The sequence below is a fragment of the Diospyros lotus genome, chromosome 9 (genome assembly GCF_014633365.1).
Source record: "Diospyros lotus cultivar Yz01 chromosome 9, ASM1463336v1, whole genome shotgun sequence".
Taxonomy (NCBI): domain Eukaryota; kingdom Viridiplantae; phylum Streptophyta; class Magnoliopsida; order Ericales; family Ebenaceae; genus Diospyros; species Diospyros lotus.
This window is the reverse complement of record NC_068346.1, coordinates 4,873,049-4,899,676: the sequence shown is the minus strand read 5'-3', so window position 1 is coordinate 4,899,676 and position 26,628 is coordinate 4,873,049. Positions and strand designations below refer to the sequence as shown.

Below are 26,628 nucleotides of genomic sequence, written 5' to 3'. Positions count from 1 at the left end.
TCATCTAACCAAATTTTTTTTTTCCTATATGCTGAATGAATATCTGAAGAAAAATAAATTCTTTTACAATATAAAAATAAATTTTTAGTCTAAGCGAATTTCAAGTCCGCGGAAGGAAGTCCGCCCAGGCCCCAGCATTGCTGGGCGTTCAGGGTTTTTTTTTTTTAAAAATATTAAATTAATTAATAATTATAATAATATAATATAATATTTATTAAAAATAATTTGGGCCCCTGAATAATGGGCCCAGGGCGGTCGCACTGACCGCCCTAGTTCAGGGCCGGGCCTGTGTTGGCCCGAAGTCGGAAGCTTCGGGTTGCAGAGAGAAGAACGCATTTAAAGTTCAGCGTCGGAATCGCATTTAAGCCTACGTGCATGGCGATTGGCGAGAACAATGAGAAAGAAGAATAATGGCAGAAAAAGTAAAGTCGAATCACCGAAAGATATAAATATTTAAAGCAACAAAGGGAGTAGACTCTTGACTTCAAGTCAAGCAGCTCGTCGGAATTTGGTACGATGTTCTTCTTCATTGATTCAAGGCCCTGGGTCCTCCTCTGTTGCTTAGATTTAAAGCAGAGAAGAATGAGAAAGAAGAATTACTTAGTACCAGCATATATTTAGGAGATCAATGGCAGAAAACGTGAAGCCGAATCACCATTTTAAAGCAGTAAAGCAAAGGGAATAAGACTTTTCAAGTCAAGCAACTCGGGTACGGATTTTGGAACGACGTTCTTCTTCATTGGTCCAAGGCCCCTGCTGCTTCTCTCTAACTTTTCGATTTTCATCTTTCTTTTCCCAAAAGCTTTACATGTGTAAAAGAGAGCCTTACATGTACTGCCAGATTCCTCGTTTCATTTCCCTCTTTCATACTTCCTTACTTCACTACTAAGAAACCCCATTTCTTGCTTAAATAGTCTCTGTTTTTTGTGAACTGGGTTTTTGATGTTTTGCGTTGATATAGATTGGAGAAGAGCAGAGCAGAGAGGGGATTGAAAGAGTGAAAACGCGACGATGAGAGGCGTTGGCTCTCGTGAACCAGAGTTTACTGATTTGGTGTTCTCGTGGTCTGTTGACGACATCCGCAATGAGGATCTTTACAGGAATCAGGTGTGCTTTACGCTCCATTCTTCATCACTTCACTGCATTTTACTGTCCACATTGTAAAAAAATCCAAGGGAAGATAACTCAACCAAACCAAACTCTTACTATGATTAACTGGAAGTACATACAGGATTGAGACACCAAAAACATACAAGACCACCTATTAATGGACACGAGAACAATCTAGACATAGGAAGTAGATACAATAAAGACCTTGGAAAAACACTCATAGAAACCATCTAATAATTTTCTTGGGGATTGCATCACAGTTAATATCATAAAGATACCTTAAGAACAGAGAAGACAAACACACCATCATAAATATTTCAGGAATTATCAAAAAAAATTAACTTTGCTTCGAGAGTGATTTTGTAAAAATATCAGCAATATTTTCTTTGCTCCTGATCTCCACAGCATCAATTGTACCGTCTAATAACTTTTCCTGGATGAAGTGGTGTTCAGGCTCAATCTGCTTTGTCCTTGCATGGGAAACTAGATTAGTCGCAAGCTTAATAGCACTTTGATTATCTCCATGTAGAGGAATTGGCTTGTTAATAGGCTATATAGAGATCTTCAAAAAGTCTTCGAAGCCAAACACATTCTTGAGCCGCATGAGATGAAGTTTTATACTCTGCCTCAGTAATTGACAAGGACACCGTATCTTGCTTCTTGCTACACCAAAAAATACTTATGTCTCCGCATAAAAATACATAGCCAGTTGTAAATCTTCTATCATCTGGGTCTCTCCCAAAATCAGCATCCATGAAACCATGGAAAGAAAAATCAACTCCATTCTTGAACAATAAGCTCATATCAAGAGTAGAATTAATATACTTTAAAATTTTCTTCACAGCTTCCAAATGTGGTTTCCGAGGTGCTTGCATAAATCGACTAACCAATCCAACCAAGAATGCAATACCAGGCCTTGTGATGGTCAAGTAGAGGAGACTCCCAATCATAGCACAATAAGGCCGAGGATCGGATAAAAGAGAACCTTCATCATGCTTTAGACTTGTATTCACTTCAAGTGGAGTGGATCGTATTTTTCCTTTCTTCATTCCAAACTTTTCTACAATCATTTTTGCATAGCTTTGTTGAGTAACGAAAAAACCATTCCTCAATTTTTCGACCTCTAACCCACGAAAATTGCACGTCGCCTAATTTCTTCATCTCAAAACATACTAAGAGTTCTTCTTGAAGATGAGAAATTTCTGCGTCATTGTTACCTGTGATTATCATGCCATCCACTTATAAGAGAACAACCACGTGGATACCTTCATCTTTCTTGATAAATAAGTTGGCATCAAAATTGGAAGCCACATATCCGCAAAATTGCAAAAACTGAGAAACCCTCCCATATGGAGCTTGTGGATCTTGTTTTAATCCGTAAAGGGCCTTTTTAAGCTTGCATACATAGTCAGGATGTTCATGAGAAGTATAACCAAGTAGTTACTCCATATAAATTGTTTTATCAAGCTCCCCATACAAGAAAGCATTTTTAACGTCAAGCTGCCATAATTTCCAACCAAAACAAGTTGCCAAAGCTAAAATAGTACATACCGATGTCATTTTAGCCACTGGACTAAAGGTTTCTTCATAATATGTTCCATACTTTTGAGAGAAACCTCGAGCAACTAGCCTTGCCAAATCTTTCGATACTTCCATCAGCTTTCCTCTTGATTCGGTACACCCATTTACATGAAACAGGCTCAAGGTTCTCAGTTCTTTGAACCAAGTCTCAAGTTTCGTTCTTCATGAGAGCACTCATTTCTTCCTCCATGGCAGCCTCCCACTCTTTTATGCCTTTGGCCTCATCATAAGACGTAGGTTCTTCTTCATCAACTGGGCCTGCAAATAGACAAGAGTAGGTGGTGATAAAATTCGCGTCTCTATATCTAGCCGGCTTAAAATTCGCGTCGCTGGTTAGCCAATATTTCAACACTGGCCTCTTGATAATCATTCTGATAGTTAGGACTCCCTCTATCAGTTTGCACCTGCTCTGAATGAGCGGAACCCTAAACGGTAAACTTGTTTCCTCATACTTAGAGAAATCAGAATCTCCATGCTTGAGCGGAACTTCATTATGGCCATAATAAGAAGAGATTTCATCAAAAACAACATCACGTGAAACAACACACTTGTGTGTCAAAGGATCCATACATCTCCAGCCCGCCCTTTGCTCATCCTAGCCAACAAATATACATTTCTTGGCTTTTGCTTCCAGCTTTCTCCTCTGGGACTCCGGCACATGAACATAGCAATTGCATCCAAAAATTCTGAGATGCTTGACAGTTGGCTTTTCCCCATAAAGTAGCTCATAAGGAGATCTCATATTATTTGGGCTAAGTGGCGTCCGATTGATTACGTAAGCAGCACATTTAATGCCCTCTGCCCATAGAGCCTTAGGCAGATTTTTATCATGCAGCCAGCTATTGCATGTCTTCATAAGATGCCTGACTTTCTGCTCTGCCACTCCATTTTGCTGAAGCGTCTCCGGGCACTCTTTATGCCATGTTTTTGACAAAAAAGAGAAAAACTCATTTGATACAAATTTGCCTCCATTATCAGTTCGCAGAAATTTAATCCTCCTGCTTAGTTTTCTTTCCAGTCAACTTGAACTCCTGAAACTTGGATAGCGCCTCTGTCTTGTGCTTAACAAAAAATACCCAGGTAAATCTGGTAAAATCATCAACGAAGAGTAACATATAATGAAATCCCATATATGAGGCCGTTCCAGTTGGACCCATCTGGTCACTGTGAATCCGTTCGAGAGGAGCTTTGGACCGTGAAATAGCTTTGTCAAATGGAAGCCTGTGAGATTTCCCATATTGACAACGGTCACAAATTTTACCATCATCAAAGCTGGTCAAATTTGGAAGACCTTCAACTATAACTTTCAATTTGGTCATATTAATATGCCCAAATCTTGCATGCCAAAGAGACGCACCGTCATTGCTATTCATCTTCTCAACATAAGTGCTTGAAGCTGATAAAACATATAAATCATTTACACGTGTACCATTGTAAACCACATCTGCTTCTAACACTTTAATACTCCGTTGAAACTTCACATCTCGTGGACCAAATAAAACACAATTACCTGAATCAACCGCATTTGCCACCGAAAGAAGATTCTTTTTTACCCCCGGAACATGATACACAATGTTAAGCGTGATTGACTCGCCACCGCTGCTGTTGATGACAACAGTACCTCCCTTCTTAACATGATGACAAGTATTATCTGCAGTGATTATGGCTTCTTTTCCTTTATGCAGACGCAAATCAGAAAACTGCTTCTCATCTCCGGTTAGATGATGACTACAACCAAAATCGACAATCCACCCGTTGTTAAAGGTCTTAGTCGCCATTTCACATGCAGAGGTAGTCTTGGCCATGAAACACTTTTCCCATTCTTCGTCTTCCTTTAACTTGACACGGCAATCCTTCTTAAAATGGCCAAGCTTCCCACACTGGTAGCAATTGAAGTTTTTCTTATTTTCCTTGAAAGAATCTGCCACAGCTTCATCCTTCTTAGCTGTAAACTTCATCTTGGTTTTTCCTTTAGATTTTGTCTGCCTCCCAGTAATGAAAGCATTCCCAGTTCCTTCATGGATCTTAACTCCAGCCATTTGCAAGGCCAAGGACTCCTGTGAAGACAAAAGGTTTTCAAACTCCTACAAAGATGGTTGTTGAACCCATCCCTGGATTGACGTAACAAAAGATGTATATTCGGGACGTAATCCCCGAATAATAGTCCGCTTTACTCGAGCCTCCGAAATCTGTTCCTCTGGATTTAGAAGGTTGATCTCCGAGCATAATGTCTTCACTTTCAAAAAATACTGCGAAATCGAAGACTCCCCCTGTTTCACATTCGCCAACTCGTTCTCAAGCATTTGTAGACGAGTTTCATTCTTCTTGTTGAATAACTGATCAAGAGTCTGCCAAATTGAGCTTGCAGCGGTACACCGAGAAATGTGCTCAAATACCCCTGAGGATATTAACCTCTTCAGTGCAAATTCTGCCTTGGCATTTTTCCGGTTCCACTGTTTGAGCGTCTCAACATATGCGTCATCATCTTCTGGAGGAATTGTGTCATCACCACCCACAATGTCCCACAGGTCTTCACTGAGGAGATAAGACTCCATACCTGACTTCCACACCCGATAATTGGACTGGTTCAATAACTCCATACCAAGGCCAACTACACGGCCACTGGTATCCATAGTAAGAGCACTGAGTTCCTTCACCCACGATCTAGACCAGTACCAAGTTACCACAACCTGGCTCTGATACCATGTAAAAGATTGAAGGGAAGATAACTCAACCAAAACAAACTCTTACTATGATTAACTGGAAGTAGATACAATAAAGACCTTGAAAAACACTCATAGAAACCATCTAATAATTTTTCTGGGGACTGCATCAGATTTAATATCATAAAGATACCTTGAGAACAGAAAAGACATGCAGACCATCATAAATATTTCAGGAATTATCAAAAAAATTAACTAATTTTTAACAGACATTACCTGTTCTAGTAGTTCCTGAAATTCGTAAGAAAAAGAAAAGGATTTTTATTAACTTGATCAGAGTTTACGAATGCGGCTGACACTCGCAAAGCGGGGAGCCTGTGCATTAGGAACGCCATTTGTTAACATGATTGATTGTAATGCTTTTCAAATGATTTGCCACTCTAGTGGCATCTCATGATTGTTATCTATACTAGAATTGGAAGTGGGTATTTGAGGTGATTGTTTCTAGTAGAATTTACCATTTTATATTTAGTTGCTAATTCACTATACAAGTACTCGAAGCCTGTCATTAGCCTTTTGATCAACTGACAAATGATTCTGTTATCTTGGGAGCACTGGAGTCCACTCAAGTCTGCCGTATAGGATACACACACACGGATTGAACAATATAGAATAACAGAACAACAAAACAGAATTGAAAATGACAAAGAACAGAATTCAAACCAGAAGAGACACCAAATTTTATCCTGGTTCAGATCATCAATGAATTGATGATCCTACATTCAGCCCTGAATCCCCGAGAGCAATCTTTCTTATCAATGTTGAACAAACAGTACACCAGCACTATCTCATGAGTACACGAAACTACCGAGATTACAAAGGCTATCACTATAGTCTTTCCTCTCAAAACTTGCACTCGTTCATTCATCCTAAGCGACTGCCCAGACCTCTATTTATAGACAATAGGGGTGGACATTACAATGGGGATATAAGAACATAGCATTTCCGATTATAACCCTTTGTTAGTTACTGTTAAAAATAAACCTAACCAACTAACGGTTGCTTGAGGCTTGACTGGACTTCACTGATTCTTTAGGGCTGACTCGATGCAAACTTATAACAGATTCAATCCTCAGTTAGTAACTAGTTGTATATATGAAATTAATTGAAAAGATTTGATTGTGACTGAAAACTTACTGCTTTACTGATTTGCTGTCAAAACATTTTATTTAGTATAATACAGTCTTGTGACCTGCCAGCCCCGGCACAATATAACCAAGGTTACCTCTTTTATATGTATCTATATGCTGTTGTATAATGTTGCCCTTACTACAGGTATTCAAAGAACAATATTGTGTACTTGTACACATTTCCACCCTTGGTGGCTTCATTTCCACTGACTTTTATGTCTTCCAATGCTTATTTTTAGGTGGAGAAGATTCCAGAATCGTTTCAATCAGTGGGGGACTACCTTGGTTCTTTTGTTTATCCTTTGCTAGAGGAAACTCGAGCAGAATTAGCCTCAAGCATGGACATTATCCATGGAGCACCTTTTGCTGAAGTGAACTCCCTTGTTGCGTGGAAGCCCAATGCAACAGATGCAACATTGTGTTATAATGTTGTTGTTGATTATTGGAGAAACAAATTTAGTGACCGTTGCAAAGAACCCTACAGAACCTTGCCTGGAGATGTGTGTGTCATTTCCAATGTAAAACTGGAAACTGTATCTGATCTGCAACGGGATGGAAGAACCTGGACTTTTGCATTGGTCACTAAGATCACGGAAGATGGGAATGAAGATGATAGATCGTCGTCCACTATTTTCACAGTCAAGGCATCAAAGGATATAGAAATCAAGGATGGAATGAGGGAATCACTCTTTGTGACTTTCTTAATGAACATAACAACAAATCAAAGAATATGGAACTCTCTAAGGATGTCCAGAAATTTGAAGATAATCGAGTCAGTCCTATGCACTGATTCTCTGGTACGTATCGTGACTAAATTTCTCATTTGTTGGATGCTATGCGATTTAATCTTCTCCATTTGAGCATCTCTTGATCTGCCCTTTATGCAAAGAGCAAACAGATGTGGTTTAATTCGAATGGATTCAACATTTTTATTGCCAACGGCTACAACATAAAAATTAGCTGAAAATTGTAAATGTAGTGGTATTGAGGGAACTCATTGAAATGTTTTGAAATAGCTGATTGTATTTATAATTTGTTTGAATTGGACTATTTTTGTTAGTTGAAGTGATTGTAGGAGAAATCAAAACCTTAAGTTTATTAGATGCATGTAAAATGAGGAAAATAAACTCAAAATGGTTATAAGCTACGTATTTCCTAAAGTTTTTTTTGTTAGTAAGAGATATCTTTTCTCGTAAGGTAGCGATTGTTAAAATGAGTAAGATAAGGTTGTATCAAGATAACTTATCCGAAGGGGGGGGAAGATATAAATTTATTTGGAAAGTCCAAGATAAGGGGAAGCCACGTGACTTTTTTTTAGATAAATTTAACAAATACAATGAAAAACATTTTTGTTTGGGATGCTTTTCATATCCCACTTTTTCTTATTTATATCTTGGCTAACAAACACTACCTAAATATATAGATATTATCTGGGTGTCTGTATGTTCTCATTTTGTTAGACATCAAGAAATGAAAATAAAGTATACAAGTAAAATATGTGTATTTTAACTTTTTGGTGGGCTTTATTGATTTTCACTGTGGGAAACAGGCTCAGGAGGATTGCGAGCTTTGTTGTGTGAGACAATTTCCTGAAAGTTTTGCTACAAGTCTATTATCTAAGCTGAACAAATTCCAAATTCAAGCAATAGTAGCCTCTCTTCGTAGAATCAAATGTGGTCACAAGCCTACCGTGGAACTCATTTGGGGCCCACCAGGGACAGGGAAAACCAAGACGGTCGGTGTGATGCTTTTTGCTCTTTTGAGGATAAACTGTCGGGTCCTTGCATGTGCCCCTACCAATGTTGCTATAAAGGAGGTGGCTTCCAGGGTTCTAATGTTGGTGAGAGAGTCATTTGAGGCTGAGGAAAAGGATGCTTTATTCTGTTGTTTGGGCGATATTCTCTTATTTGGCAACAAAGACCGCCTGAAACTTGACTCTGATATTAAAGAGATATATCTAGATTATCGTGTTAAAAGGCTTGCAAAGTGTTTGGGACCATTGACTGGTTGGAGGCATTGTTTAACTTCAATGAGAGACTTTCTTGAAGGTTGTGTTTCTGAATATGATGTTTTTGTGGAGAACGAAATGATCAAACAAAAGGAAATGATCAAACAGAAGGAATGCAGCAACCAGGATGAAAGTGGCAAGGCAGAAATTAAATCATTTGTTGAGTTTGTGAGGGACAGATTTAAATCAATTGCATCATCCCTTAGAAAATGCATATTTGTATTTTGTACTCATTTTCCAAGAAGGTTCATTTTGGAGCAGAATTTTACAAACATGCTTATTCTTGTTGACCTCTTTGATTATTTGGAAATTTCGTTGTTTCGAGGCAACATCACTACTGTAGAACTTGAGGAAGTATTTTCACAGAAGGATGGAGGTGAAGAATTTTGTGAATCTATGGTAGGTATGCCATCCTTGAAAAACACAAGGAGCAAGTGTCTCTGTGTTGTCAAAACTCTTCAACATTCTCTTGAAGAACTTGATCTGCCAAGTGTTTTAAACAAAGATTCAATGGTGGAATTCTGTTTTCAAAGGGCTTCTTTAATTTTCTGCACTGCTTCTACTTCATATAAGCTGCATTCAGTAGCAATGGAACCACTGGACTTACTGGTCATTGATGAAGCTGCACAACTGAAGGAGTGTGAATCAACTATTCCTCTTCAGCTGCCTGGTCTGAATCATGCTATTCTTGCCGGTGACCAGTGCCAGTTACCAGCAATGGTTCATAGTAACGTAAGCTAATGCATGTAGTCATCAGTTAACTGATTTTAGAGCACTGCATTTTGTGTTCCTTTTAACCTCCCGGACTTTCCTACTGTAATTTCCTGACAATGCACGTTGACTGGCAGGTTTGTGAGGAAGCTCAGTTCGGAAGAAGCTTATTTGAAAGATTGAGTTTGTCGGGTCATTCTAAGCATCTTCTAAACATACAGTATAGGATGCACCCATCCATAAGTTTGTTCCCTAATGTGAAGTTCTATTTCAACCAAATTATGGATGCACCACATGTTCAGAGTGAAAGTTACAAGAGGCAATATCTTCCAGGGCCAATGTTTGGTCCTTATTCTTTTATAAATGTTATTGGTGGCAGGGAAGAAGTGGATGATGATGGACGTAGCAGAAAAAATATGGTAGAGGTGGCAATTGTGGTAAAGATAGTGCAGCATTTATACAGAGGTTTGTCAATTGAGATTTACGACGTTTTCATGTGAACTATTGTTATAAAAATTTTGCAGCACTTGAAACAATTTGTTTGGATTTTGAATCTTTTCTTTTGTAGTATTGCTGGACCATTTTGAAGTCCTAAGTAATTCAAGAGTTAATATTAAGCAGACAAAACTAAAATAGATAATTTTCCTGACTTGGTGATAGATATGTGCCAAAGCTAAAATATTCTATAGTTTTGACCATTGAGGAATATCCCAGAAGAGTAGCTTGAGAAGATAATGTAGGAAATGGGGACAAATGATCCACAATTTATGGGATCCTACAAATTGAGGGATCATGTGTCCACAATTTCTGGGTTTGCTTTTCTATCTTTTAGTTTGAATAATGGGAGGATTAGTGGGTTATTTTGTATATAAGATGTTGTAGGTTGATTAGGTTAGTGTGTGAAGATATCATTCTGTTTCAATTGTCTGATTATAGATAATATCCTGTCAATTACTCATTTTCCATGATAAGTGTGACACTGATAGAGGAAGCTTCTGTTAGTGATACCTTCTTTCACCACTTATGCTGTCAAAACATATGGCCAGCTGATTCATTTCTTCCAACAAAGCTAAAGTCTTTTTGCTACTCGGTTGTACTACTGCTTAAGCTTAGTGTCATTACATTCAAATAAGTGCATCTTCAAGCTGCTAAATTTACTAAAACTTTCTTGCGGCTGCGGTTATCATAAAGCTCAGTGTCATTACATTCAGGTAATAGCATCCTCAATCTACTTAAACTTAGGCATTAAATCCTATTGGATTTTGTCTTAAGCAGCTAATCTTAAGCCCAAACGCACCTTTTGCTCGACAAATTTTGTAATAGTTTGATTATTGAATCTTGTCTAGTTGAGTATGTTTGGCCTCCCGCATTGCAGAAGTTTGTTTTGAAGCTGCGCAAGTCATTTGACATGAGTTATACCCTTATGTGCCTCTTTTGGACTCAAAGGATATGTCAATAGTTGGTGGTGCTGATGTTTTATTAAAGCCTTAACTTTGTTAACTTTCCTTGGCACATAGGTTGTCTCTTGTTGAGCTTCAGTTGTGTTGAGACTTTATTTACCATTGTGTTGTTTATCTTCACCGCAAAGTTTTTTGCTAACAAGTAATCTCAATAAACCTCAGTAATTTACCTTGACCAGAAACAGATTTTTGCATTATGTTCCTTTGCGTTATATTGCGTGGCTTGTAATGGATTGGTTCATTAAATAGTTTTGTTAACTATTGCAGAGCTACAATTTCTAGTCAATACCAAGCCCTAATGGGTTTGTCAGTCTTCATCTTCTTCTTAACAAGTTTATTTTCACATAACTACTTTTTCAACATCTTCCTTACATTGCTAAATTTCTTTGCAAAATAAGCTTTCCAATTTGATTCTCCGCGAATATTCTTACTCATCATTCTCGTGATATTTAATGTTCAAAAATTCAAACTTCTCTCCTTCAAACGCCACTGTCTAATGTTAGGTTATTCCCTCTTCCTTTTCGATAATTTATGTTTTTATAACCATGTGTAGAAAAATTAACCTTTGTTGCAAAGTGAAAACTCTTTTTTGATAAGACTGTTACTGTCTTTGTGTATCTACATGCCTACTTGTTGCACTTGTACTCTGGTCCTTATCGAAGTAAAGGAAAAATGGATTTAGGTTTTTACTCAATAGACTGTAATGCAGGGGAAGAACAAAAAGGAAAACATTGTGATCAAGAAGAGTAGTATGAAAGAAAGAGCAAGATTACCTGTAGCGTCCCTTTAAACACTTGTTTCTTGATTTCTGATGGAATTTTTCTCTTAATCTTCTGTTATAAAAGTGAACATCCTGTTGAATCATAGAAGGTGTGCTACATCGTGCAACAAAGTTAAAATTTATTTAATTAAAATTTGTTGATTGTTGGCACAGCATGGAGAATCTCTGTGAATACACTTAGCATTGGTGTGGTATCTCCTTATGCTGCTCAAGTTGTGGCCATCCAGGACAAACTTGGGAAAAAGTATGAAAAACTTGATGGATTCACAGTGAAGGTGAAGACAATTGATGGTTTTCAGGGTGGAGAGGAGGATGTTGTAGTGATAACAACTGTTAGATCTAATAGCACCAGATCTGTTGGATTTCTATCCAGTCCTCAGAGAACTAATGTTGCATTAACAAGAGCTCGGTATGGGTTCACATTTTTCCTGCTAGGCAACTTCATAATATACACTTAAGATGATTAATATTGATGGCATTTGATACTTTTACAGGCACTGTCTATGGATTTTGGGAAATGATAGGACCCTAGCTAATAGTGATTCTATTTGGGAGGCATTAGTCCATGATGCGAAGAGCCGCCAATGTTTCTTTAGCGCTGATCAAGATAACGATATTGCCAAAGCTATATTAGATGTCAAGAAAGAGCTTGATCGACTGGACGATTTGTTTTATGAGAACAGTGTACTCTTCAAAAGTGCAAGGTGGAAGGTAAATAACTTTATTGTCTAAGTGATATGATCGTGGTTTAATTCTCTAAATCTGTGGAATTGTAGAGTTCAACATTGAATGCAATTTGTATTAACATTTATTTCCTATCGGCTCTTGCCAGGTTCTTTTTAGTGATAACTTCAAGATGTCATTTAAAAAATTGAGTTCACTCCGTATAAAAAAGTTAGTTATAAATCTCTTATTGAAACTTTCAAGTGGTTGGCGACCTAAAATGAGGCATATGGGCCAACCTTGCGAGAGTTCTTCACAAATCTTGGAAAGATTCAAGGTTGAAGGGCTTTATGTTGTTTGCTCTATTGACATAAAGAAAGAATCAACATACTTCCAAGTCCTGAAGGTCTGGGATATATTGCCTTTGGAGGAGATCCCAAAGTTGATTAAACGACTTGAAGGCATGTTTGCTTTGTGTACTGATGATTTCATTAGTCACTGCAAGGAGAAATGCCTAGAGGGGTATGTAACATTTCCAATGGATTAGGACTTGTGGTTCATTATTATTTTTTTTTCTATTGGGTCATAGTTAACTAGCTAAATACTATAACTTAGTTGCTAGTTTTTTGGAATTCTTAAGATGTGGAGACAATTGATTGCATATTTGAATTTCAAAGTTTAATTCACTTATTCACTTTTTTAATTTGCCTCTAGGGATTTGGAAGTTCCAAGAAGATGGGTGCAATCTGTTGATATTGTTCCGTTTAAGAATCGTGGAAACCATCAACTTGGGGATGAAGCAAGTGAGGGTATTATTGATGAAAGAAGTTATGTTGAGAACACAAAGGTGAGTGAGAGCTTGCTGTTAATGAAATTCTATTCCTTGTCATCTGGTGTGGTGAATCACTTGCTTTCTGATCGTGATGGGCGAGAGCTAGACCTCCCTTTTGAAGCAACTGACCAAGAATTGGAGATTATCTTATTCCAAAAAAGCACATTTATACTTGGACGGTCAGGCACTGGTAAGACTACTGTGTTAACCATGAAATTGTTTCAGAAGGAGCAACTGTACCATATTGCTTCAGAAGGACTTTATGAAGGTGAGACTAGTACTGGTACAAATGTGAGCCAGAGGAATGGTTTTGATAAGTGCATTGCAGATGTCAATGGAATCATCCTGCGACAACTTTTTGTGACAGTCAGTCCAAAACTATGTTTTGCTGTCAAACAACATGTGTCTGGACTGAAAAGGTGTGTAAAGTACTCTATTATTTGTTGCTGAACCTGCTCCACTTGATTAGATGGTTGGTTTGCAAATGAGCAATTAGGCCCATAAATTTAAACTAAGATGCAATTTAAGTGAGTTCTAATAATACAAAACAGATGTCAATAGTAGTATTCAAAAACCCTAAATCCTTGACACTTGAATTATTTCCATTATCTGCATTTTGCTTTAAATTGATTATGTATCCTAGTATATTCGTTGTGCAACTATGTACTCCTTAACAGAGAACTTGAACAAGCAACGCGAGTGTTGATGCATCTTCTTTGCCTATAGGCAATGAGCTATTGAAATCAACAAAGAAAAAGGATATCATTATTGATTCATCCTCATTCTGCTAGATCGTCATTACTAGGAATTTGGGTACCTGCCTTTGTTTTCTTATATTTCTTTTATTAAGAAGTGGGAATTGAGTGGCATTTAGTTATTTGTTTGTCTATCTTGAGGAAAGTTTTGGGCCTTTTCTAAATGGCAAACCTTCTCTGTGTTCATATTTGATCTTGTTACCCTTACAAGAGGAAATGAAAGCAGTTGAACCTTTAGTTTATGTATGGATATTCAACCATAACCAAAGTTGTGGCTAGGTTTCAACAAAGCATATATTTACTCCAAAAATGGTCCCCAGTGAGGGTCTACAGAAGGTCATTTCCATAAGTACCCTTATCCTCAAAGAGGCTGTTTCCACAACTTGAACTAGGGACCTTCAAGTCATCGAGGAGCAACCTTAGTAGTGCTACCAAGACTCAAACATGTGACCTTCTCACAAAGAAGCATAACTGTTTAGTTTTATTATTTTAGCGTGTCATAATGCATGTGTGATTAACTTATCCATATTTTATTGTCTATAATAATGCTCTATGAATTTGCTTTAATCGCATAATGACATCTTTTTTCACAATAAGCCTCATTTTGTGTATAGGTTTTCCGATGGGGGGAATCTATCCGAAGAAAACAGCTCGATTGATATGGATGATGCAGCCCAATTTAATGATATCCCGGATTCTTTTGCTAACATTGATCCTAACAAATACCCTCTTGTTGTTACTTTCCACAAGTTCTTAATGATGCTTGATGGAACAGTAGGTAATTCCTACTTTGAAAGGTTTCTTGGTCCGAGGGAACTTTTCAATTGTAAATCTAGTAGCTCAAGATCAGTTGCTCTGGAAACTTTCATAAGAACCAAGGAGGTTAACTATGGGAGGTTTTGTACAGAGTATTGGCCTCATTTTAATTGTCTACTAACAAAGAAGCTTGATCATTCCAGAGTGTTTATTGAGATAATTTCTCATATAAAAGGTGGTTTGGGAGCAGGCAACACACAAGAAGGTAAGCTCTCCCAAAAGGATTATGTTTCCCTTTCTGAGGGTCGGACCTCCTTGGACAAGGCTAAGAGAGAGACGATTTATGCTGTTTTCCAAGATTATGAGAAAAGAAAAATGGAAAATGGTGAGTTTGATTTATCTGATTTTGTGAATGATCTTCATCTTCGACTAAAACATGGCAAATTTAAGGGTGAAGCTATGGATTTTGTATATATTGATGAAGTTCAAGATCTTACAATGAGGCAAATTGCCCTCTTCAAATATGTCTGTCGGAATGTGGAGGAAGGCTTTGTTTTTGCAGGTGACACAGCACAGACTATTGCTAGGGGAATTGATTTTAGATTCCAAGATATACGATCTCTATTCTACAATGAGTTTGTAATGGATTCAAAGGGAGACAGTTGTGATGGAAGAAAAGAGAAAGGGCATATATCAAAAATTAAAAGCCTAAGCCAAAACTTTCGTACCCATGATGGTGTCCTTAGATTAGCACAGAGTGTGATTGACCTTCTTTACCGTTTCTTTCATCATTCTATTGATGTTCTGGAACCTGAGATGAGTCTTATATATGGTGAAGCTCCGCTGCTTCTTGAATCTGGAAATGATGAAAATGCAATTGTAACTATTTTTGGTAAGAGTGGAAATGCTGGTGGGCACATCGTAGGATTTGGTGCTGAGCAGGTTATCTTAGTACGTGATGATTGTGCTAGGATGGAAATATCTAGGTATGTTGGAAAGCAAGCTCTTGTTTTGACCATTGTGGAGTGCAAGGGCTTAGAGTTTCAGGTAACTTTTAGTTTCTCTTTATGTGTTGTTCATTAGTTTCTTGTTCTAAGGCACAGAGTTAATTCATTTTACTGCTGATTTTAGTTTAATATGACTTATAAGTGGAGCCTATTATTTTGTTTTATTTGATTCATATCAAGTCATATTCTATTTTGGCATTTCATTTTGCACATATTGAGCACGTAAGGAAAGCCTGCTTGCTCCGATGAACACTGAACAGAGGAAGCCATTTTAATTACTCCCATCATTTCGCTTCCTGATTTGGAGTTATATGCAAGTTTGGCGTGGGGAAATTTAATGGCTAAATAACGAATGAGATGCCATTTACAATTTTTTGTTGAACCATTCTCACGTTATTTATCAATCTCTCTATCTATCTATTATTTATTTTTTATGTTAAATTTAGGTCATTTATATCATTTTTTACTCTTTATAGGATGTATTATTGTACAACTTTTTTGGCTCATCACCTCTGAAAAATCAATGGAGAGTAATCTACCAGTTTATGAAAGAACTAGATCTTCTTGATGCTTCTGTCCCCTCTCCAAGTTTCAACGAGGCAAAGGACAATCTCTTGTGTTCTGAACTGAAGCAATTATATGTGGCAATTACTCGCACAAGACAAAGATTGTGGATTTGTGAAAACAATGAGGAGCTCTCAAAGCCAATTTTTGATTATTGGAAGAAGAAATCCCTTGTCCAAGTAAAACAATTGGATGATTCACTTGCACATGCTATGCAAGTTGCAAGCAGTCCAGAAGAATGGAAGTCACGCGGAATCAAGGTCCTACTTGTTTACTTTAGATAGTACTTGCGCAGCTTGAATTTACTATCATCGTCATTGTTTTTGTTTTTTATGGGATTTTTTTTTTTTTTTTTTTTTTTTTTGATTTAGTACTCCAATTTTGGCTCACAGATTTAGCTTTTTGTTTTGTGTTTTACAGCTATTTTATGAGAATAACTTTGAGATGGCAACAATGTGCTTTGAAAGGGCTGGGGACGCAATGTGGGAAAGAAGGGCCAAGGCTTCCGGCCTTAAGGCAGCTGCAGGCAGAATGCGGGGCTTGAATCCTGAAGGGTCTCGCACTGTCCTTAGGCAAGCTGCTGAGATATTTGACTCGATTGGTAGAGCTGAATCTGCTGCCGAGTGTTTTTGTGACTTGGGGGAGTATGAAACTGCCGGTACGTATCCTCTTATGTTTCTCAGTTCACTGTGATGTTGATTAAAAATTGTTGCTTAGAGCGCTGGACTGGACTTTTTATGTAAGTGTGGTGTTTTCATTGGCCTTGTGATTTTACTTAGCTTGCTTACACGTAATGTAAAAGAAGGCTGCTGATTGGATTGTGATTTCTCCTTGTTCCCAGCATTCAGTTTTTAGCATTGTATCTGTTATGTGGTTGCAGGGAGACTTTATTTGGATAAGTGTGGGGAATCCAGGCTTGAGAAAGCCGGGGAGTGTTTTTCTCTGGCAGGTTGTCATAAACTTGCAGCCGAAGTGTATGCTAGGGGAAATTATTTTTCAGAGTGCTTGTCGGTCTGCACCCAAGGAAAACTATTCGACATGGGTTTGCAGTACATCCACTACTGGAAACAGCACGCTGCTAGAGACAATGCCATGGTTAAAAGAGGTAAAGAAATAGACAAAATTGAACAACAGTTCCTAGAAAGCTGCGCGCTTCATTATTATGAGCTCAAGGATAACCGATACATGATGAAGTTTGTGATGGCTTTCAACTCAATGGATGCAAAACGCAACTTCTTGAAGTCCTTGAATTGTCTCGATGAGCTTCTAGTCGTGGAAGAAGAATCAGGAAACTTTTTGGAGGCTGCAGAGATTGCGAAGCTGAAAGGGGATCTTGTGCGTGAGTCTGATCTGTTGGGGAAGGCTGAGCATTTTAATGAGGCGTCCATGCTTATGTTATGGTATGCCTTCTCCAATTCTCTATGGGCATCTAGAGGCAGGGGTTGGCCACTTAAGGATTTTGCTCGAAAGGAGGAGATTCTAGCTAAAGCTATGTCATTGGCTGGAAAGACAGAGTCCGATGTTTTCTATGAGTTTGTTTGCACTGAAGTGAACATTTTATCAAAAGAAGAAACGGGCTTGCTCCAGTTGAACCGGTATTTGGATGCTTCTAGGCATAATAAGAGCCTCAGAGGTGAATTCTTGTCCATACGAAAAATACTGGATAGTCATCTGCATTCAAAAATCTCCAAGTATGAGTGGGAAGATGAGCTGCCTGATGATCATCTGATAAAACATTCAGGAGAAAGAATTTTGCATAACCGTGTTTCTGTTGGAACACTGATGTACTTTTGGAATCTTTGGAAGGACAAGGTTGAACATATATTTGAGTACCTAGGATGTCTTGAAACAGATGATGTTAGCAAACATATCAATTATGGCGATTTTATTTTGAACTATTTTGGTGTGCGGAGGCAGTTGAAAAATATGAATACCAGTTACAGTTACCTTTTGCTCATCCCTGATGCTGATTGGGTGAGAGAAATTGATGACAGGTATCTTCGGAGACGTGGGAAGTTGGTGTCTGCAGATGCTCGCCAGTTTGTTTCGGCTGCTAAAAGTCATTGGAGCTCAGAGTTGCTTGCTGTTGGCACGAAGGTGTTGGAAACTCTTGAATTACTTCACAAGCTCGCAATCAAGAATGCCTCATGTGTTTATGGCCAAAGCCTTCTCCTCCTCCATATCTTCGAGGTAACAAAGTTTCTTTTAGGGTCCAAGTATCTTGACCGTAAGTATCATGATACTCGGTCATTGGACATGTTTCTTGAGCTATCTATGGGGTACTTCCACAATGTGTTTCCTTTAGAGTGGCAAAAGTCATTGACCAAGAATATGGTTTCTCTGAGAGGGACTGAGCTTTCGCGAAATTTACTAGAAGAGGTTATTAACAAAAACATCCCCCCTAAGGGTATGCTGACCTATGGTCAGATTGGGAGGATAGTAATGATATGGCTTGGTTCTGGGAAGCCAACTGATGAACTATGCAAGAAGATTGCAGAAAGGGTTGAAGGGAATTTACCATGGATAAAATACATTGTGGACTTGAGTGGATTTACAGCATCAGGAATTTCAAAAGAACCTGCAAAAGACCATTTCCTTCAGAATCCAAGAGAGGTAGCTTCTGTGCTCAACTTTTATGAAGCTCTGGATGATACCTATCATGCTAACTGGAGACAATTAGATTATGTGTCGCCCAGTTGTTTTTTGTATCTGGTTGATCGGCTTTTGGTTTTGACATTTTGGTGTACTGGGAAGATTTTCATCACAAAATCTTCACTTGTTGAGTGGCTTATTTGTGAGCAACCCAATGCCAACCAAACTCCCAATGCAGAACTTGATACCCGGATTTTTAGTGGCGTTTTTGAATTTGTGGTTGGCATAATCAAGGAGATCCTGTATAATAAGCAAGTTACAGCAGAATGGATTCATAAATCAGGGATCAATTTCAATGTGTACTACCGGTTGATGGTGCTGAAACTGGTTATCACCTTATGCTTGCTGGCTGTGAATAGTGGTAGATATTTCAATATACTTTACGAGATGCTGAGGAAGGGTGATATCACTAATTGTTTGCCGAGGGAATTCTCAGATGTTCTTAGGAGGAGGAATCGTAATTCTCAGATGCATGTAAATGCAAATGTACTAGCAGAAGCGCTCGTGAAGATTGGGGATCCTCTAGTTATAGTGAGCTGGAGAGAGAATTCTTCCAACATTGCAATTCCAGCTGCCATTTTTGTGGACATGAGAGTTGCTCATTGCAGAGCGGACATCATGAACGTTTTGTTTCCGGTGAAGAATCAACCTTCTAAAGGTACAACAGCCAATTCAAGCTGCAAACAGAAATCTTCCGAGAAATCCAGTGAAGAAGGTAAGGCTTCTGGGGCTCCAGATTCAGGCCTAGTTTCCATGGAAGATCAGACGATGGTCAATGAGAATACAGATGAAGGCAAGGTGCAAATAAATTGTGGGCTCTTTCTGGAAATATCTGAGGCATTAAAGTCCCTGGAAAATATAGACGGAGGAAACCCTACAAAATTTGTTAGTATTGCCTCGAGGATGAAGGTATGTTCCAAATTGCTTGATGATACTCCGTGTGTCTTCCAACATTAAGAGATTTGGGTTTTAATTAGATTTCATTTTTTTCCTTCTACAGCTAAGGGCGGAAGTGGAGAATAGTATAAGCTTGATATCTGATGCAATGATCAACTCCTCAAAGGAGCCTTCTAGTGATGAAGATAGATCTATTCTTGCTCAATGGAAAGACATGCTCGACCAATTGAAGCTGCTATTGTCTGCACTTGATTCAAGGTCTGCTTTATCCATCTTAATTGCCATTGTTAACCAGTTAGATTATTTCAAATGCTTAGTCGATCAATTGCACTTGAAATTTTGTCGCCATTCCAATGTTACAATTTCTATATAAGCTGAACTGTGGAATATTTCCGTTGCTTTCAAGTGACAGGGAACCAGAGGAAAACATTTTTGCCGTTAAGGAACTTTTGAGGAGTTTGCAGTTGAAAAGGCCAAGGATGGAACCTTTCTTGAACCAGCTATTGCCTATCAATGCAAAGGCCAGTGTTGTTGTGGAATCAGAGATTGGTGAGAAGGAAGGCTATCAGAGCAAGGTTGAAGAAACAGGCAAAACCGGTAAGGGCAAGACTTCGGAGGCTACTCTTCCCTCTGAAACCCAAAATACTGGGGGCATACCCCCGGCTGAAAGCAGCAAGGGGAAGGCAAGTAAGTCCAAGAAGGGTAAAAAGGGTAACAAAGGAGGCCGAAGAAAATAAGCAAGTATGCGTACTGTCAATAGTTTTAAGGTTGCAGAGCTTCCATTTCTTTCCTTTTGCCTATGTTCATATTCGTATGCTGCATTTATAGTGTTTGGTCAAGTACCTCCCTCTTTGTGGTTTTTTATTGGAAGTCTTTTGAAGTAGAAGTGAAAAAGGAATCACACCAGAGGAAGTTGGTGTAAAGATACGTAGTAATTACATTCTATTGAGGACTGATGGTTTGGGCTGAATATTGCACAAAAAGAAATGTTTTACAGCAAATTTAGTGTTCGTATTTCAAAGTTACCGAGCTTTATGTTTATGTATTACAATTACCTTAAGTTTACAAATTTAGGTTGTCAACGTCCTCTCAGATATTTAGCAGGGTAACTGTCGAAGAATCCATAAATTGTCATAGAGAAAGAGTTTATCAAAGGTGCATTTTGAGTGAATGCAACTCCCAGCATTGCAATGGCAGGTAGTCATTTTTTGTAGCAATCTTACTTTTGTTTTGCAAAGAAACTGTTTTTACAACCCAAACCGAGAAAATCATGTAGCCAACCCCACTTCAACTGAATTAAGGTTAGGTCGTAGGGGCATTGTCTTTATTATTTTAACTTTTTGATGATGGTATGGAAGGCTGGTAACCAATTGCATTAAAAATTTCTCTCATTTTCCTTGTTCAGTGATCGAGAAGAGTGACCATTTACAATCCCCACCAAAGCTTAACGGGAAAACTTGAAGCTTGTTTAGAAATTTAAGGATTTCCTTCAAATAAAGAGCGGTCGTTTAATTGACTCATTGTTTTGTTTTGCCTGTAGTGAGAATTAAAGAGAAGCCCAGTGTTTCTTCGATTTGGATTCAGCTAAAACCCAAGTATAAAACCCATAAACTCCCCACACCAAACTAATGTTCTGTAATTACAAACTTCAACTCTCAGTGAAGTTCTTTGCCGCTTCCTCGAACTTGAACCTACAGATGGATACACAAGATAAATACATGAAATATTAAGAGAGGCTTCTAGGCCTTAAGAGGATTTCAATGGCTTCTCCAACAAAGAAGCTCATAATCAAAATTCAATGCACAGCTTCCCACAATTACCTGTCTATAGAAAAAAAACAACAAAAAAAGTGAGCTTAGCCAATCTCTTGTAGCTGTCCATAGCCATCTTTCACCGGGCAACTGTTTGGTGGGGGGGGGGCTATGATCAGAGTATCCTAATACCACAAAGGTTTTACTACATAATCTATTTAAAAAAAAAACTAAATACAACTAAAATACATGACAAGAAAATCAAAGAGGCCTAGTATTCTGAAGTTACTAAAGGGGCAGCCCTATTGCATGAAGTTCCCCAATTAGTGCATGTCAAGGGAGAGTCATGTTTGTACTCAACGTCACCCCCCTCCCCCCTCTTCAATTCAAATAGGCTATTTCAACAACTTGAATCCGTCCCTGGCAGGTATAAAGGAGCAACCTTACTGTTTCTTCCAAAGTTCTTAAATAAATAAAATCCTAAACTAACAGAGCTCTTATCTCCATCACTACAACTCTCAATAACTGCCTTGATGAATACTTGGCTACTAGTCAAGTATCAGAATCACATCCATAAGATGCATCCTTCATAGTTTCAAACTCCAGTGAAGGTAAAATAGAATGAAAAAAGCACCATATAATTGGTATTTCTGTCACGACCCAAAATTCGGGGATCGTGACCAGCACTACCCCCTAAGGAGCCGAAGACTCCAATAAGGGACAACAAGCCTGCAATACACATAATCCTCTAACATTTGAACCTTCAAATAATTTACAAAAAATATTACTATCTTCTTAATACATGAATTGAAATACCCATCGGCCTATAATTCATTACATGCTTACAATATTCAAAACAATTCAATTTACATACGAAGAAAACATTAAGCCTCCCTATACTCAACCCATGAGATGAGATGTATGTGCTGTAATTGGAGCGTGATTAGAGTAAATGAAGTAGAATCGTTTACCACGACTCATACCGTCAAAAATGATCTCAACCTACAAAATATGAAATATTAAAAGGTAAACCTATCATTGGCTTAGTGAAAGGTAAGAAGCATTATAATGGAGGGAAATATAGAATCAATGCATCCAAGAATAATCATCATGCCATGCCATGCCATACCCAATAGAACTTATAACAATATATGAGGTGATGAATAAACATGCATATATATGAGTTAATCATCTAGAACTAAAGTTCACATATTCCATTCTCTTAGGGTGAAACGACTCTCACCCACACGATTTGCTTCCGCGGAACCACTCTCGTCGGATAAGCATCATGGCAAAACCACTCTCGCCAAGTAAGGGCAGACCCACTCTCACCCTAATGTATACATGGTGTACCAACTGCTAATATTTAATGTAGTTAGCGATAGAGAGTTTTAGTTGTTACTCCATTTAACACACATCTCATACTATCATTTAATATTATCAAATGCCACATGAAACACATCACCTATAAGTACCACCTTCCACAATCCACATCAACAAAAATGCAATTCACCACAAGTGTCAATATGCACAAAATAGACAATATGGATTTTAATTTCTCGTATGAAACTAAAGAACGAGATCATGAATAATATATATATATATATAGAATACCTGAATAATAAGAGATATGAATGCAATAATTACCACCATAATATAATTTACCCACTCACAGTGTTATAGAAGATGTGAAATTCCCTCAAACGCCTCTTGATTGGAGCACGTCAAAATCACCTATCAAAATTATTAAATTACATAAGAATTAATTAAATACAAAATTAAATTCCCTAAGTATTTAATCGACCCAAGGCTACCACCATTGGCCAAAAACCAAGAAAAACAACAGCCTGAACCAATCACGCCGCCGGTAACCATCGCTAGCCAGAGGTTTCTACTATCTGAGCCTACAATTAGAATTGCCGAGCTAAGAAGGTTAATATATCTAAAAATGGGTTAGATTTAATGGCTGAATTTTCGTAGATCTAACTTTTAATTTTCGGCCAGATTTAAGAAACACACCCAGTCGTCTTCGGCTATCGTGGCGAACGTTTTCCAACAATCCAAGGTGACCACTCACACCTTTCCTTCAAATTCTATTTTAACTTCTTTGTCCCCTTGGAATACATGATTGTTAGGTGTCAAATTTCTTCTTAAAACATGGATTTGCTTTCGAAACTTGTGGAAGGAAAAGCCTGTAAACAGATTCGACAGTGCCAGTAAAGCAAGACTAAAAGGTGTTGGTTATGAAGAACTTTGCTTGAATTACTTTGTGTAGGAAGTAGTTAATGTGGTATCCATAATGATAGTTTACTCTTGTGTTAGTTTTTATGATAAAAAATAAATGATTTATATCCTGAGTCAAGTATGTTGTTTTTAAACAATAATCAATTTCAAGTATGGAGATTTGCAATAACTTTATATTTTGATTTAAACAAATCTCATAAATAATTTTCATAAATTGGTTTTGAACCATTGGATAAATGAAATAAAATATTTTCAAAGACAAAAGACCATGCATGCTCTTTATAGATTGATGTGTTTGTCTTTGACATGATTTTAATTATGAAATTCAATTGTATTTTATGATATAATTATTTTATTAATTTTTATTTACTTGATGCTCTAAATTTCTTTTATATGATTTATTAAGCATCAAAATAAAAATTAATCATACATTTAAATGTCAAAATTATTGTTATAAATTTTTTGATGGCTTTTGAAATATTATGTTTAAATTGTTGAATGAAAATTAATTTCAATGCCAAAATATCTTGTGATAAATTTTTTAATGGCATTTAGAATATTATGTTTTTAATTAATTAAAAACATGTTAAATGAAAATTAATTTCAGCAATCTAATCTTATGAAAAATTTTCTATGGCATTTGAAATATCATATTTTTATTTGATTAAAAATGCTACATAAAAATTATTTTTCAAAGAGCTCAAAAATAAATTAAATAACAAAAATAATTAAAAATATATATTAATTCAAGTGGCAGCCTCAAGGAATGAATCTCACGCTCTAGCCTTAATAGAAACTTAAGTTTGTGCATGGAGCCATTCCAACTAAGTGTTTCCTTGTTTCTCTAGGCACACAAACTTACATATATTATAACAAAAGAAAATTAACTTTAATTCACAAGCTGCCACATCCAGACTCGGACGTGCGCCTCCAGCCTCCCCCAAGTCCCAGCCGGAAGCATTTTGATTTACTAGTACGCACAAAAATATATTTATAATAAATCTAATTTTTTGCTTTCATCTCTCAACTAACACTATTGCATTTGTCAACTAATGTCTTTTATTTGTCGACTAATGCCTTCAATCTGTCGACGAACATAATCTTTAAACTAAATTTGTCGACTGAATTCATCGCTGAAAGCCTCAAACAACTCTAAGCGGCTAGTTTTTGGTTGAACCTTGTAGGATGCCTATAAATACAAGTCAAGTATGATTTAGAAGAGGCTAATGGATGGAAATGAAGTGAAGTGAGCTTACAAATTATTTACATCTTCTCAATTGTAATTGTGCTTTAAATTTTATCTCTCAAAGGCTTTGATCTTAATTTGTATTTTATCATGCAAGACTTATTTTTATTTTGAGAGACATTATAACTAAGAGATTCATCTTTTAGATTCTCTTTTATTGTAAAATTCTTGTATTTCCTAACTTGTATCTAGAGGATTTGCTTGTTTAAGCAAGAGATCCCTAATTTGTTGCTAGATGGTTTATCCGGAGAGATAAGAGACTTTTAGTGGATTGATTAAAAAAGTCGTAGTAATAAGTTAAAGTAGTAAATTAGGCTTAGTTTAAACCAAACCACTATAAATCTTGTATCTCTCACTTGCTTATGCTTTTTATTTCATTTATTATTTCAAACATTTCAATAATCCTCACTTGCATTATATTCTTATTTGTTTTTTAAAAAGATTTCAAGTTTTCAAGCTAAATTTTAAATAACCCAATTCACTCCCTCTTGGTTGGTGCCATAGCATTTCAAACCTATCACATAATACATTATCTTACCTTCTAAATTAATCTGATCCCTCCTACTAGAGCAGACATATATAGTTGTAGATTTCTTGAGAGAAAGGGTAATATGTATGGATGAAACTTAAGCATGTGCTGCTTATAGATACTTTCTGCATTTCTATTAGATTTCATCCTTGAATTTGTATGTTGTGTAAGATGGAACAAACAAAGCGGATGCCCCCTTAAATGTATGTTCGTTAAATGAGTAATTGAGTTATCCATGTTGTGTTTCTCATGGCATGATTTATTTTATTAAATAAAATATGTTTAAGATTTAGTAATTACTATTCATAATTATTGAAAGTGGACTACTCATTGAATACCCTTATTAGATGGTTATATATAATTTTCACATATTCAAGTACTATCTTTATTTTTCATCACCATTTTGAGAATCGGATTTGGGTCTTGGGAAAATGGGTTAGCAATTACATGACCCTATTCAATTTGTTTCAATCTATTCTCGGTCGAAACAGATGAGGAAGAGAGTGATAGAGATAAAGAGAGAGAGAGAGATCGTCTTAAAGTCAATTCGATCCAGAAGTCACTTGATGTTGCCATCATCAGTATGTTTTTTAATTTATTTTTGTGTTTGTTTTTCCTCTCTCTTTGGAAAGCTTCTTCTTCTCTAACGAAGCCTTTCTCTTTCTTTTTATTATCATGGAGTGCAAAGTTCTAGAATTTCAGGTATTTGAAAACTTTAATAGCTTAAGACCTTGCTTGTGTGATTTCTTTAAGCTTAAATCACTATGGTCTTTGCATGGCTAGGTCTACTCTGGTATGGATTGACCAAAGAACATGTATTCTTTTTATATGAATGTATAAAACTCTTTCTTTGGCAAGCTTTTTCTTCTCCAGCATAGCCTCTCGTCCTGTCTCTCTCTCTTTTTATTTTCATGGAGTACAAAGTTCTAGAATTTCAGGTATTTGAAAACTTTAATAGCTTGAGACCTTGCTTATGTGATTTCTTTAAACTTAAATCAGTGGTGTTGTTGTCAAAATATAACAATTGAAACTTCTTTGGAGTGAGGGAAACCGTCGTCTGGAGCCGTGTAAGATAATAATGTCCGAAAGTGCAACCATTGTAAGAGCTCTTTGAAAGAGAGGGCTTCTCGAGAAAAGAAAACCTCAGAAGGGCTAAAAAGGTATCCTGGATGGGATCTCTCAAAGAGGCTGTCTCTCGAAAGGGCTTAATTGGTTGGGTGTCCAGTTT

The 26,628-nt window shown here is 37.2% G+C and overlaps 1 protein-coding gene across 1 annotated transcript; it reads left to right on the top strand.

Annotated features, from left to right (window-relative positions):
• The first annotated feature begins 442 nt into the window (after positions 1–442).
• On the top strand, positions 443–20,600 carry LOC127809632 (uncharacterized). The gene is made up of 15 exons (XM_052348586.1): positions 443–709; positions 962–1,107; positions 6,784–7,341; positions 8,094–9,284; positions 9,401–9,728; positions 11,658–11,913; positions 11,999–12,215; positions 12,337–12,689; positions 12,882–13,418; positions 14,369–15,557; positions 15,994–16,341; positions 16,502–16,739; positions 16,962–19,642; positions 19,734–19,888; positions 20,043–20,600. The coding sequence occupies exons 2-15, from the start codon at positions 1,012–1,014 to the stop codon at positions 20,365–20,367; spliced, it is 8,472 nt and encodes a 2,823-aa protein (XP_052204546.1). The 5' UTR covers positions 443–709; positions 962–1,011; the 3' UTR covers positions 20,368–20,600.
• Positions 20,601–26,628: the final 6,028 nt, after the last annotated feature.

What these genes read in the sequence shown, in the direction of transcription:
- LOC127809632 (XM_052348586.1), top strand. Translation starts at nt 1,012, where the DNA reads ATGAGAGGCGTTGGCTCTCGTGAACCAGAGTTTACTGATTTGGTGTTC. An exon ending in GCAAGGGCTTAGAGTTTCAG is followed by an intron (nt 15,558 to 15,993) that starts GTAACTTTTAGT and finishes TACTCTTTATAG; the next exon opens with GATGTATTATTGTACAACTT. An exon ending in GGAAGTCACGCGGAATCAAG is followed by an intron (nt 16,342 to 16,501) that starts GTCCTACTTGTT and finishes TGTGTTTTACAG; the next exon opens with CTATTTTATGAGAATAACTT.